At 45.0% G+C, this 13743-nt stretch overlaps 1 protein-coding gene across 7 annotated transcripts in view; it reads right to left on the reverse strand.

The window, feature by feature from the left end:
* Positions 1–2172: 2172 nt before the first annotated feature.
* flncb (filamin C, gamma b (actin binding protein 280)) overlaps positions 2173–13743 on the reverse strand; it is a 58367-nt gene continuing 46796 nt past the window's right edge. For all 7 annotated transcript variants that reach the window (XM_060842770.1, XM_060842775.1, XM_060842773.1 and 4 more), the window contains 12 exons: positions 13049–13252; positions 12169–12321; positions 11766–11888; positions 9912–10151; positions 8569–8838; positions 8244–8381; positions 6774–6889; positions 6230–6362; positions 4625–4801; positions 4019–4237; positions 3471–3674; positions 2173–3319 (listed from right to left, as the gene is read on the reverse strand). In XM_060842770.1, the coding sequence (XP_060698753.1) occupies positions 3132–3319; positions 3471–3674; positions 4019–4237; positions 4625–4801; positions 6230–6362; positions 6774–6889; positions 8244–8381; positions 8569–8838; positions 9912–10151; positions 11766–11888; positions 12169–12321; positions 13049–13252 (2165 nt within the window). In that variant the 3' untranslated portion in view covers positions 2173–3131. The remainder of the gene's footprint in view (positions 3320–3470; positions 3675–4018; positions 4238–4624; positions 4802–6229; positions 6363–6773; positions 6890–8243; positions 8382–8568; positions 8839–9911; positions 10152–11765; positions 11889–12168; positions 12322–13048; positions 13253–13743) is intronic.

Raw genomic sequence — 13743 nt, forward strand, 5'->3', positions numbered from 1 at the left:
CATCTCCCCACATCATGTTCCATCTGCCAAAGCTTTGCTTGCTCATTCAGCCCCTCTAAAGACTGTTAGCCTCAATACCCTATGATGTCATCCACAGACTTGGCCATTGTATACTCCCTTTCCTCAGCCAAGTCATTAATATATTGCAATAATTACAGCCCCAGAACAGATCCCTGTGGCACTCCACTCACTGGAGTGAACGGAAAATGTCACTTAAAAAACCCACCTCTCCTTTAACCTTCTTAGGGAAAGAAATCAGCCATCCTGACTGGGACTGACTGAGGGGACTCCAGATCCACAGCAATGTAATGGACTCTTAACCCTCTGAAATGGCCTCAGTTCAAAGGCAGTTTAGGGATTGACAAATGCTAGCTTTGTCCTTACCATATGCATCCCAATTTTATTCAATGTAAATGTTAGAGATAGGCAAGTGGCAGTTTGTCAGCATTGAAGACTGCATGATGGCCCATCAAAGAGAGGTGAAGACCTTAAATGCATTGAGTTCACAGGAAAACATTAAGAGCGGTGGGAGAAAATACAATCTCAGAAGCTTCTTTAACCAGGTGTTCATGGGACGTGGACTAAGCTAGCACCTATTACCCATCCTGAATTGCTCTGAACAAGCTGGTGAGCTGCAGTCCTTGAAGTGTAGATACATTCCCAGTTAGAGGTATCCTAGTTTTTTTGACCCAACATCTATATGGTCTGAAATCAGGATAATATGAGGCATTTGTAGGTTATGGGGTTCCCATCCATGATCTGCACATCCTGCTAGATGGTTTGGTTGCTATCAGAGGAATCTAATTGAGTTTACATGACCAATGATACAGACTTTCCCCTGTGATAATCATACTTTTTAGCAAGTGATTGCTGACAACAAATGAGTTCACTGCAACAACAAATGGTACATACAGCTGACACTGAGTGAGTGCTGAAGGGAGTGAATATTGAAGGTAGCAGATGGAGCTGCCAATCAAACAGACTGCTTTATCCTAGAGCCTCGAGTGTTGCTGGAACTGTGTTCATCCAGGCAAGCTAGGAGTCTTCAATCACACTGCCTTGGGATAGGCTTTAAAAGGACACTAACTTGTGGCCACACCCCACAGTACTCCTAGGATTAGTATGAAGTCAGTTGGTGTGGAATGGTGGATGTTGAGGGCTGTGCTCAGATTCAGGTTTGGGAAGGTCAGTGAGGAGGATCATCATGATCCTAAAACTTTAAACTACATGTACCATTCAACTTATCAGCAACAAAGGATCTTGATCAAATGGACATTAAAGGAAAAAAGACAGCTAGATTTCAACCTGGATAAATACAAGGTGTTGCATTTTGATACAAACAGGGATAGGACTTATAATAATGGTAGGGCATTGGGTAGTGTTCTAGAACAGAAGGACCAAGGAATGCAGGTCATAATTCTTGGAAGCTTACTTCACATAGATATGGTTAAAAAAAAAGGTATTTAGCATAGCTGCCTTCATTGTTCAGTCCTTTGAGCATAGGAGTTGGGAAATCATGTTGAGGTTGTACAGCACATTGGTGAGGCCCCTTCTAGAATACTGTGTCCATTTCTGGTCACCCAGTTATAGGAAGGATATTATTAAAACTGGCGAGGGTTCAGATTTACTAAAATGTTGCTGGCTGTGGAAGGTTTGAGTTATTAAAAAAAGCTGGATAGGCTGGGTTGTTTTTCACTGGAGTGTCAGAGGTCAAGAGGTGACCTTATAGAAATTTATAAAATCTGAGGGGTAGATAGTGAATGGTAGCTCTTTTCCCTAGGATGGGGGATTTCAAGATTATGGGGCAGATCAATGAAGAGAAAGATTTTTTTTTTAAGATTGAGGGGCAATTTTTTATTAAAAAATTAAGAAAAAGGGTGGTTCACATGTGAAATGATCTTCCAGAGGAAGTGGTGGATTTGGGAGCAGTTACAACTTAATACATTCTGATATGTACATGAACAGGAAAGGGGTGGAAGAATAATGTCCAGGAGCAGGCAGGGTGGGGCTGGTTTAGTTTGAGATTATATATTTGGCACAGACTGGTTGGACCAAAAGGGTATGGTGCCTTGCTATATGACTGACTCCACAAATGGAGAAAATAAAAGGCAGCTCAAAAATGGTGTCACAGGTACAATTCCATGAAGGAAAATAGGAGATCGAAAACTCATGGCAAGTTAGCAGGTGTATTTTATTATTCTGCAGTTTCTTACCAACTGGATAAATGTACCAAACACATGGGTATAACACTTTCGTACAAATCAGTTCTCTAGAAATGGACAGCATAACAACTTCAAACACATCCCCGAGGGCACCCCCGTGTGTCATCACCATCACACGGTCAGGCTCATTTCCAAGAGCACAGCAGTCCAACAATTAATTGCCTTCCTCCAAACTGTGTCAGTGCAGGTCAAGAGATCAGGGTCAAGAGGATTGACCATCTAGTGAAGGGAGAGGCGGGGAGAGTGATGACTGATTATTTCTGGGGACCAAACACCCAGGAGGTCCTAAGGCAAATCCTGTAGCTCCATAAAGCTACATCACAGGACCAGAGTGGAGATACTACCTGGGTGGTTCATCCCTTCCAGTACTGCAACACCACACACACTGGCCCAGACTGGAGGGGGTGGGAAAGAAATACAGACAGCCAACATTAAAAACAAAGTCCTTAATATGTTTTGCCAACTTTGGGTCTCTTGTCAGAGGAGGAGAAGCTGAAAAAAAAGTTAGTGTACAGGTGATGCACCTCTTCTCCACCCTCAAAAAAAAGGACTGTTATAGACCAGCCTAGGGCTGGAGCACCAGGAGACAGCAGGGTGGGGAGGGGGTACAGAGACAGACTGAGAGTCAGTACTGATTCTGTTAAACACCCTCCAAACAAGACAAAAACCATACAAAAATATTTCAACAGCTTTTAGTTACTAGGGAGCCTTACAAGAAAAAGAATTACTAACCATTACGGCAAATTCAGGCACTTCCAAATCCATTTGGTATGCAGCTTTTGACCAAAGACTCCCTCAGTTGGGGACAAAGTAAAAAAAAAAGAAAGTCTTTGGATTTAAAGTTAAATGTTTGTGAATTTGATAGTTTGGATCCTGGAAGATTGAGAGAAAAACTTAGTTCTCAGCCACTCAGGGGACAGTGGCATGGAAAGGGCTGCCAGGCACACTCTCATCTCCCCACTTCACTATTAGTATGTAGTCACCCTTCTCCTTCACAGTGTATGTGACATTGTAAACCCGGTTCCCCATGTGTTTCACATACACCTCCTCACACGGGGTCTTCGGACCATGAACGCCCACCATCAACATGTTAGTTCCTGCAACAAACAAGGATTGGGATTATTTCCAGTTCACCACACAGGGAGACAGTTGTCAACCACAAAAAACAGCCACATGTCCTCCCCCTCCCCTCACCATGAGGCTGATTGTATTGGAAGATTCCCCTTCACTTTGTTGTCTGACCCCTACCTGCTTTGCTGCAGTCTACAGTGAAGTTATTCTTCTGCCCAATGAAAGCCTTGGACAGGCCGGGCCCTCGAGCTACCACCTTGCTGGCATCCGATGCAAACTTAGGCATCGCTCCATACCTGCCAACTGTGGCCGACTTGGTGACCGTTTCAACCAGAACAGTAGATGTCTCGTGTAAACTGTGACCCCCAGAGAGGCGGACACCTGCAACAGGGGGAAAAAAAGATATGCAACCTGGCAGTTAGTCTGGTATTCAGCTCCAGCTTTCACATTTCAGTGCAGCCTGGAACCCCCAGCTCCCTGCCAGCAGCTAACACCAGGGCCTAGGCCCTTACTGAGCGCCACGCAAAAGCCCCAGGCCAAGGCTCACAGATTTCCTTCAACCAGATGGTAGAGCAAGGTGAAGGTCCCAGCCTTCAATTCAAGTGGTAATGCAGAGCCCACACCTGAGCAGGGACCATAGCCCACAAACACGCACAAAGATTCTCTTCCCCCACCCCCACCCCCTCACCTCCCCCAAAAATAGACATTTCCCAACCTTTCCTCACCTGTGACTTTGGCTTTGAATGGACTACCAACGATATGCTGAGGACCACCGTACTTGATGGAGATCAGGTAGTTTCCAGGAGCCATTGGGGTATAGGTGACCTTATAACCCTCAGGACAGTCCTGACAGTCCATCTTCACTTTGGATGGGCCATCAATGGTGACAGAAAGCGCACCGGCTCCAGCATCGCATGTATTGACGATAAACTCCGAGGGGACGCCTAAACAGAGAACACAGTTACCATGGAAATTCACAGCCCGTCTCCCATCCAGGTATAAACAGGCCTACCAACACTCATTCTTTTCAAATATCTAAACCCTCACGTCCTCCTTATTCCCTCTTCTGTTAGATCCCAGCTGAAAGACAAAGACAATCTATTCCACACACAAAACTACATTGCCTCTGCCTCTGCTCCCCCCTGCCACTCTCCTCCAAACCTCAAATTAGATTACAGCCTGCAGGTCTCCTTCTAGGTACTGAAAAAGGTATACCCAGTCACACCCCTTAACTTCAGCTGGTCACTCACTCTGGTGAGTCTGGGTTGCAAATTTTACATGAGGTATTCTCTGAAGAATATGCTGGGCTAGTTTGCCCTGAAGAACTGTACCTGTGACTCCTCCTTCCAGGCCTGGGCCATAGGCAGAGACCAGACCGGGATCACCCGTCTGGCCGGGCTCACCCACTCGGATCCTGAAGGGGCTGCCTGGGATGTGGCAGGAGTTGAACTTGACATCTATGGAATGGACACCATTTTCCCGTGGAATGAAGCGGATTGCAAAATTATCTGTGAACAGACAGAGGTATTTTAAGATGATAACAAAAAAAGTGCGCGCAGGAAAGCAGAAACAGAACCAAAATATACAAAACCGTTCACGCCTGACCACTTCTAAACAAAAAGGGAGAAAACGAGCTAATTAAAGTGTTTCAGGTCATTGACTCTTCTTCCATCACCTTTAAACTTTGCAAGGAACATTCCCAGCATTTGCTGCAAACCATGGTGTGTTGTTCTGGCCACTTCCTGGACATGTGCCATGATTAGCTTAACCATCACACTGTAAAGCTACGTGTCAAGAAACAGCATGGAATGTTCTAGGCTCTAAAGTAGCAGCCCTCGTGCTGCAGTCCTTTAGCCTCATGCTATGATCATGAACGGGCCTTTGCACTGAGGGACCAAGTCTGTGGTTAACCCCACCATCTACCCAAGCAGACCATCCTGGCCCCTCATTGTGTATATCACAGCATCCAAAGTGAAGGAGATAGCAGGAAGATGTCCTTATTTCCTCTCAAATAAATAGCTCACCCCTCTCTTACTTGCCCCCCACACACACTGCTCTGTTGTGTTCCAGTTAAAGTCTTAAGTCACCTTACTGTAGAAAGAAAGATATGAATACTTCCATTCCCCTCTAGTGTCTATGCCAGTCATTAGATTTTAAACAGGATCCACCCATCCCCAGCAGAGGGCACTGTGGGTATAGGGAGCAGAAATACCTGCACAGGTCAGAAACAGACATGGGCAGGCAGGCTGATGTACACAGTCCGACACCAGGAGAGAGAGAGAGAGAGAGAGAGAGAGAGAGAACAGAAAGACAGAGACACACAAAGACAAAAAAAGATTGACAATACAAGGTTGTATAGAAATTGCAACAACTAGAGCAAATACTAAAAAAGCAAGCTCTGGAAAAAGGTGTGTGGAGACAAAGAGGTTAAAATGACCTTGTTCTGTCCTTCTAGAAGTTTCTGAGTGTTATTGGAAGCTTCTGGTCCCTGAGTCTCATGTTACAGCTTAAGCCTGAGGCAGCTGCTGTGAGAGCAGACAAACCACGTGGTATGGGAATGAGCAGTTATTCTGGGTCAGGTCACTGACACCCCACAGCTAAGTGCTCCACATCTGTCTAGACTGTTCCCACCTCCCCCCACAGCTTGGGGGACTGCTTTGCTCCCAGACTGCCTCCCAACACCACCATTCCTGTGGGAGACAACTTCCCTCTAATCACTTTTCCTCTTGTTCCCTCAGAGACTCACTACCTGGGAATTCCATGCTCTGAATTTACACACCAGTGCCTTATTGGAACCTCACCCTGAATCAGGAAGCAAATTTGGTCTGCTCATTATAACAAATTATGAAATAGTGAGAGTGGCACAAAAAAAAATGAAACAAGCAGCAAACGAAACTTGGTAAGTGACATTACCCAAACCGGTCCCAGTTACTTACCAGCATCCACCTCAGACACGTAGCATTCCTCCACAGAACCCGATGGAGTCCGCACTTTTGCGTCAATGATCCCTCTTGCTCCGTTCAACTGAACTGCGAATGAGGCCTGTTGATTAACTTTTAATCCAGATTCCTAAAATACAGATAGGCAGATTAAATAAACCAACCAAGAAAGCTCCTTCTCTATTCCCAAACCAAGGATTCCTTACCCACAGTAAGTCCCAAAGAACATCCCCACCCCCATTACTTTTTTTTTTAAAAAAGGGAGGCTAGTGGGGTTGTGTCTCCAAAATAATATGGACTGGGCAATATCTGGTGGTGTTAAATTACTGCAGAACCTGTGGCCAAAGTAGTGACTGGACAGGCTGGACCTAAAAGCTGGGACACAACTCGAGTTTCCAGTGCTGCTGCTGACTCCTAATTGCAGGAACCTTGCCATCATTCAGTTGCCCTCTAACTAGTTTCAGATCTCCAGCAATTGCCTGTCTCCCCTGCAGCAGCAGTCCCCTCCCACATACCCCTCCACTCCCACCCTGGGCCTCACCTGGAGGCTAGTAACGGTGAGTCTACGAGCAGCGTCAGAGGGAGAGGCAATCGGAACAACAAACGGTGAGTCAGGAATATGCTCATCATTGAACTTGATGGATACTTCATAGTCACCTGGAAAATGAAGAGGAACTCCATTTAGATCAGCTGGCTACAGGGTTAGGGTAGAGAGACTGAGGGCCTGTGGTCAGGAGGCACAGTTGCTGCCCAGTGTACAAGTAGCAGCTGTATGTCAGACCAGGCACAGCAGAGAGTACCCTATAGTCAGCATACATCAACGGCATATCTAATGATATCTTGTCCATGTTGGACTGCACTCTCCACAATATGAAACAACTTGTAAAGAATCCAGGGATATCCCAAATCAGGTTTATTGGCTAATGAACGAAAACTTAAGTACAATTGAAGTGCAAAGTCATTGTATTATGGGATAGTTTACTGAATTAAGTTTGTTCTAGGGAGTGTTGCTGAACAAAGAGACCTTGGAGTGCAGGTTCATAGCTCCTCGAAAGTGGAGTCGCAAGTAGATAGGATAGTGAAGGTGCTGGTATGCTTTCAGTTATTGGTCACAGCATGAGTTGGGACGTTATGATGTGGCTGTACAAGATGTTAGTTGGGCCACTTTTGGAATATTGCATGCAATTTTTGTCTCCTTCCTACTGAAAAGGAAGTGTGAAACCTGAAAGGATGCAGAAGAGATTTAAAGGATGTTGCCAAGGGTTAGAGGATTTGAGCTATAGGGAGAGGTTGAATAGGCTGAGGCTGTTTTCCCATGAGCAGAGGCTGAGGGGTAATCTTAGAGGTTTACAAAATCACGAAGGGCATGAATAGGGTAAATAGACAAAGTATTTTACTTGGGAATAGGGAGCCCAGAACCAGCAGGACACCGGTTTAGGGTGAGGGGAGAAATATATAAAAGTGACCTAAAGGGTAACGTTTTCAGAGGGTGGTGTGTGTATGGAATGAGCTGCCAGAGGAAGTAGTGGAGGCTAGTACAATTACAACATTTAAAAAAGGCAACCAGATGGGTATATGAATAGGAAGGGTTGGGAGGGATATGGACCAAGCGCTGACAAATGGGACAAGATTGGGTTGGGATATCTGGTCAGCATGGACAAGTTGGACCAAAAAAGGGTCTGTTTCTGTACTGTACATCTTTATGACTAACTGTTAAGTAGCTGAGAAATTACAGTCTGGCTTTCATTGTACACGTTTTCAACCTCAAAGTTTGGAAAAAGGGACCAAAAAAAAAACTTTAAAAAATACTAAAGACTTCAGCAAGAATCTAGCAGAATGCAAAGGGGCAACTCAGAACAGAAAGGAGAAAGACCAAGACGTTAGCAGAACTCCAGGAGGCCCCAAAAAGGGCAGCGTACCAACAGATAAAATAACAGTAACAAAGTCATACAAAAGATAGATGTTTGGGGTTATCCAAACTCCAGAACGATTCAGGGTCTGATTTACTAACCAGGTTCTTGTACAATGTAGGAAACTCCACATGATCCATCCTTACGATCCTCAAATGAGATCTCGGCTTTGCTTGGGCCTTCCACAGCAATGGAGAGGCCTCCAGCTCCTGCCTCACGGGTCCAGATACTGAACTCCGCTGAAAGGAAAAGGAATGAGAATGTTAAAATGGCAGGAAGGATAGAGATGTCCAGACTGATCACCATCCTATTAGGCTGAACATCCCAGAGACCGACCAGTCATCCAACCTGACCTCCCCAGAACCTGGGCCCTTGTTCCTTAGATTGAGCTCTGATGAAACATACAAGTAACCAATGGCAACTCACCTGCCACAGCAGCAACTCCCCGCTCCAAACCAGGACCACCAGCACGGACCTTGTGGGAGCCTCCCTCGCCCAGAGGCCCGACTGTGAATTGGAAGGGGCTACCAGGAACATGTTGGCCACGGTATTTGACATTGACAGTGTGGGAGCCCATCTCCTGTGGTATGAAGCGCACACTGTACGTGCTGTCATCGCCTTCAATGATCTCTGCTTCATCAATCTTCCCAGACGGGCTGGTGACCTGTGCAGTCATCTCCTTAGCCCCAACCTCCACTGTCAGAAAAAAAAAACACAGGACACCATTACAAACTAACTTGGCCAAAAACACAACTTCCTGTTTTAAATACTTTGTCACCCTCTAATTCTGAAGCTGACAGAACAGACAGCAAATATTCAAACCAGGGTGACTGTCACTTGCTTTTGAGTTAATGCGTAGACAGCAGGCAGCTATTCAAAATGTGACTAGTGACTTCCCACAGGGATCAACAGTGCTAACATCCTGGTTACAGTGAGTAAAGAGAAAATGGTGTCCATCTTCACTGAAAGATCAGCATCACTGCAAGCAATATAGTTGGAAGCATAAAAGTACCAAAAAATATTTACAGATTAAAACTAGTAGTTAAAAAAAATCTTTGCCAAGTTGGTTTCAGTACAAGTGAATACAAGCTTTGGACCTAAAACAGTTTTAAGATGGTGAAAGCTTAAAAACAAAGGCAGCCCAAATAGCTTTGGAGATCTTGCATTGTAAAAATTACTACAGTTTCCTGATCTGCTACAGAAAATTCTTAAAGTCTCTCCTCTATTTTTTTTCTAAAATTCACTCATGGGAGATGGGTGTCAATAGCCAGGCTAGCATTTACTGACCACCTCTAATTACCCAGAAGGCAGTTAAGACTCAACCACATAGCTGTGGGTCTGGAGTCACAGGTAGGCCAGACCAGGTAAGGATGACATTTCTTTCCCTTAAAAAAAAGGTGACTTAGTGAACCACATGAGTTTTCCAATGATTGACAATGGTTTCATGGTCATTATTAAACTCTTAATTCAATTCTTTATGGAATTTACAATATCATCTGCCATGGCAGGATTGTCCCCACAATTAATCCAACATTAGTTAATTGGATTAATAGTGTAGTGACAGTATCACTAGGCTACTGCCTCCCCATTTAGAGAGGGTGATGATTTGAGCTTTTCATGGTATGTTTAACAAAAAAAAGGAGAGATACACACGCTTACAACAATTGCACTGATTGGCAGAGCAAGCTCAAAGACCTGAAAAACCTCAAAACAAGCCTAGTTTCTCTTTTTTTTAAAAAAAGGGCCAGCCCAGTGGGTCTGATACACACCTTCAGCCCGAGGGATGTTGGTGAAAGTGCCTAGACTGTCCCGGCCCATGAACTCGCCAAAGACATTGTGGAAAGGATCCCCTCCAACCTGCGTGGACTCCTCCACTCGCACCTCTCGTTTGGTCTCTCCACCCCGGGTCTTACTGATCTCTGTGCGCTCTGTGCGTGTGTAGGTGTGGCTACTGCGGGTAAAGGTCCGCGTCAAACGCTCCTGGGCAGATACCATCTGAAACCAGTTTCCTGAGGGATGGGGGCAGGAGGAGAGAAGAACAAAGAAGGTCATTAAAGAGAACACAGGGCCATCTCATCCCAGACCTATATTTGAACCATAAATATTACATCAAGATCTTCAAGTGATTGATGTTAATCTTAATTCAATCAATCAGCTTCTGTTGTTGCTAACACTGGACATGGATCAACAACATGACCATTGGTCTCTCCATATGTGGACTGTGTTAATCAAATCACTCACTATAGGAAAATTGCTGCAAATAGCTCAGTTCCTGGATCAGGTGAGCAGCTGGAAAAACTTTACTGCGGAGGAGGATTGAGAAACAGGAGGAAGGAGGAGGAGGACTAGAAGGACATGCTGATAAAATGGTAGAGAAGGCAACTTGCTGAGGAGCACGATTACCAGCGTAAAGCTGTTGAATTAATGCCTTGGCACTTAACGTTAGAATGTGACATTTGTATTCCCCAACAGGGCAATTCCTACAAATTCCAAATATAGTTATTCTATTTGGAATGTCTTTTTCTCCCCCTTCAGTGTCAAGATTCCTCCAGCTCCATTTCCTCAGCAAGTGAGAAGGAAAGCTTAGACTAAACAGTGTAGTCGAGCTGTAGTGAGGCAAATCAAAAATCTAATCCTGATAGAGAGAAAAAGAGCAGGGAGGTGATGACATTTTAGAAGAAAAAAAACAATAGGATCCTGGGAAGTACTGAGGATCAGGAGGACCTTGGAGCCTCTAGATCCTGAAGGACGACAGGACAAGTAGGTTTAAGATGGGATCTTTGCTATTTCCAGACAAGGCATTGATTATAAGAGCAAGGAGGAGGAGGAGTTTATGATAAAGCAGTGTATACAATGCTAGTTATGCAAACGCTGGAGTACTGTGTGCAGTTCTGGTCATCACACAACAGGAAAGGAGGTGATTACATCAGAGAGCATGCAGAGGACTTTCACCAGAACGCTGCCTGGGCTGGGAATGATTCAGATATGCAAGTGGGACAACAACCCAGCCTCGAGAGCAGAGAAAGCGAAGGGTTTGGTTGGGGGCGGAAGGGGGAGCTGAAATGTCATTGAGGTGTACAACATTTGAGGGGCATATGCAGAGTAGATAAGGGGAAATATTCCTCCCTAGGAGGGATGGATAACCAGGAAGCACACTGCTGAGGGCATCTTGAACACTCCCAGAAAAAGGGTAGAGTTTTTCAGTATTTGGATGAGCACTCGAGATTCCACAGCATGGGAGAGGCTCCTGGCTAAGTGCTGGGAAATGGGAAGAGATGGATGTTTGATGACTCACATCTTTCCATGCTGTAAAAGCTTTGAAAATCAAGAACCGGGAACCTAAGCATGAGCAGTTGAGAACCCTCCTCCCACCACTGGAGTGAGTGAAGATGGGAAACCCATTGCTGCTAAACCCAAACATGGATCTTGAGAGATTGTCCTCAAAAAAACCAATCCGTGACACTTGGGTTGCTTCCAGTCAGTCAGAACAGAACTTGAAAGAACAGTATCCAGTTACACCAAGCAAATACAGGTTAGGATGAGGAGAGATCAGAACAGAAAGAGGAATAATGAAAAAGTTTACCCAGTTACAGAATAACTCCTTGCTGGAGGTCTACACATACCTGGAATCTTCAAGTTGAGGTCACAGGTGCTGCCCACAGTGGCAATGGAGGGAGCCTGGCGTCGCCTAGTGATACTCTCCTTAATCCTTCCTTCACCAGTCACCTTTACCGTGAAGGGGCTTCCTACAACACAATCACAGTACTCAGTGTTACAGAGTTACACTGAGTGGCTCATGGGATGGAGTTTCACTACAAATCCAATGTTATTAAAACCATAACTGGACTTTTCCCCAGTGCCTGTCTCATCTGCCCCCTTTTCATCTCTGGGCCCACTCTGAACTTTATGTCCTTAACTATGACCCTTGACCATCTTCCATCTGCAGTGACCAGCAGCCTGCCCTTTGTTATCCCCTTCCGGTGTTTGGTTACTGAGGGAAAGCAGCTGGATTTCTCACTCCCTTACCTGGCACATGATGATCAGCAAATTTAATGTTGATGATGTAGTTGCCTGGTTCAGTTGGACAGTAGGTCACTTTGCACGTTCCATCCTCTAGATCCTCACAATTAATGTCAACTTTGCTGGGACCCTCAATGGACAGACCGAGTCCTCCATAACCTGGTAAGTGAGAAGGAGGGAGAGAGAGAAAAAGCAGAGAGTTCCTTCTGTTAATGTTTGGAATTGTCTGTCACAGAAAGCGGTGAAGGCTAGCTCATTTAATTTATTGAAGGCAGAGCTACTTTAATTGATAGAAGAGGTCAAGGGATAGGAGGCACAAGTGAAATTAAGGCCACAATCTGATCAACCAATATCAGAACGCGGAGTAGACTCAAGGGGCAGAGGCATTACTGCTAGCTTCACTCTTTTAGAGGAAGCTCATCAGCAATTTCCACTCCCCACCCACAAATTTAAACTCTACAATCGCAATGAAACATACAAAGGATTGTCATTTTTTTTTAAAAAAGTATAAACTTGAACAGTCTGTTCATATCTGCACAGAATAATCCCATTGCCCAATCAACAACCAGGTCAGTGATTGTAAGCAAAAATGGAATCCTAGTAGTTACATACAAAAAGAAAGCCTCACCACTGAGGACCACTCAAGTGGCACTGAAGGGCAGCCCTGGTTAGGAGTAGGGGTCTGGAGCACTGACCAAAAACATCCAGCCACATTTTCCACCCCCCCACCTCCAAGTTTACCGCCAGCTTCAAAAAGGCCCAAAATCGATAACCTGGATTATAGGAGAACTCTCAGAATGGGTCCAATTGTTAAATGTTAGTCTTGGTGATCAGTTTAAGGTTGCCCAATGCAATAACTTGCTACTTTTTTTGGAAAGGGCCGTACCTGCACCTCGCGTGTCCACGATGAATTCAGACACCTCAAATGTTTGACCCTCCACCAGGCCCTTCCCAGAAACCTTCACTTTGCTGGCATCACCAATCTCAGAGGCCCCGACCACGATCTTGAAGGGGCTGTTTGTAACATGCCGGTTGTTTTTCTTCACACTCACCACATGTTCTCCTACCTCCTTTGGGGTGAATGAAATACCTGTTGAAGGAGGGGAAAGAGGTCAGGGGGCTGACTCATTCTGCGGAAGCCAAATGTTTTCATTACTTCATGTACCATATCAAACAAGACCCTCCCATACTCTGATCCCACATTCTGGAATCTATATAATCATAAGGATGTGATTGCAATGGAGAGTGTAGAGAGGAGATTTACCCAGATGCTGCCTGGGCTGGAGAGTTTCCGTTACGGGGAGAGATTGGATGGACTGGGGTTATTTTCCTTGGAGCAGGAAACTGAGGAGAGAATAATATAATGAGAGGCCTTGACAGAGGAATCAAGGACCAGGGTTCACGCATTTAGTGTGTGAGGAACAGGAGGTTTATAGGAGATCAGAGGAACATTTCTCCTGTCCAAAAGTTATTGGAAATCTAACTCACTGCCTGCAAGGGTGGAGGGGCAGAAACTTATAACATTTAAATAATGCCAATATACTTGGTACCAAGGCATACTTGAAAAGTGGGATTAGAAGC

This window comes from Hemiscyllium ocellatum, chromosome 23, assembly GCF_020745735.1.
Source record: "Hemiscyllium ocellatum isolate sHemOce1 chromosome 23, sHemOce1.pat.X.cur, whole genome shotgun sequence".
Taxonomy (NCBI): Eukaryota; Metazoa; Chordata; class Chondrichthyes; order Orectolobiformes; family Hemiscylliidae; genus Hemiscyllium; species Hemiscyllium ocellatum.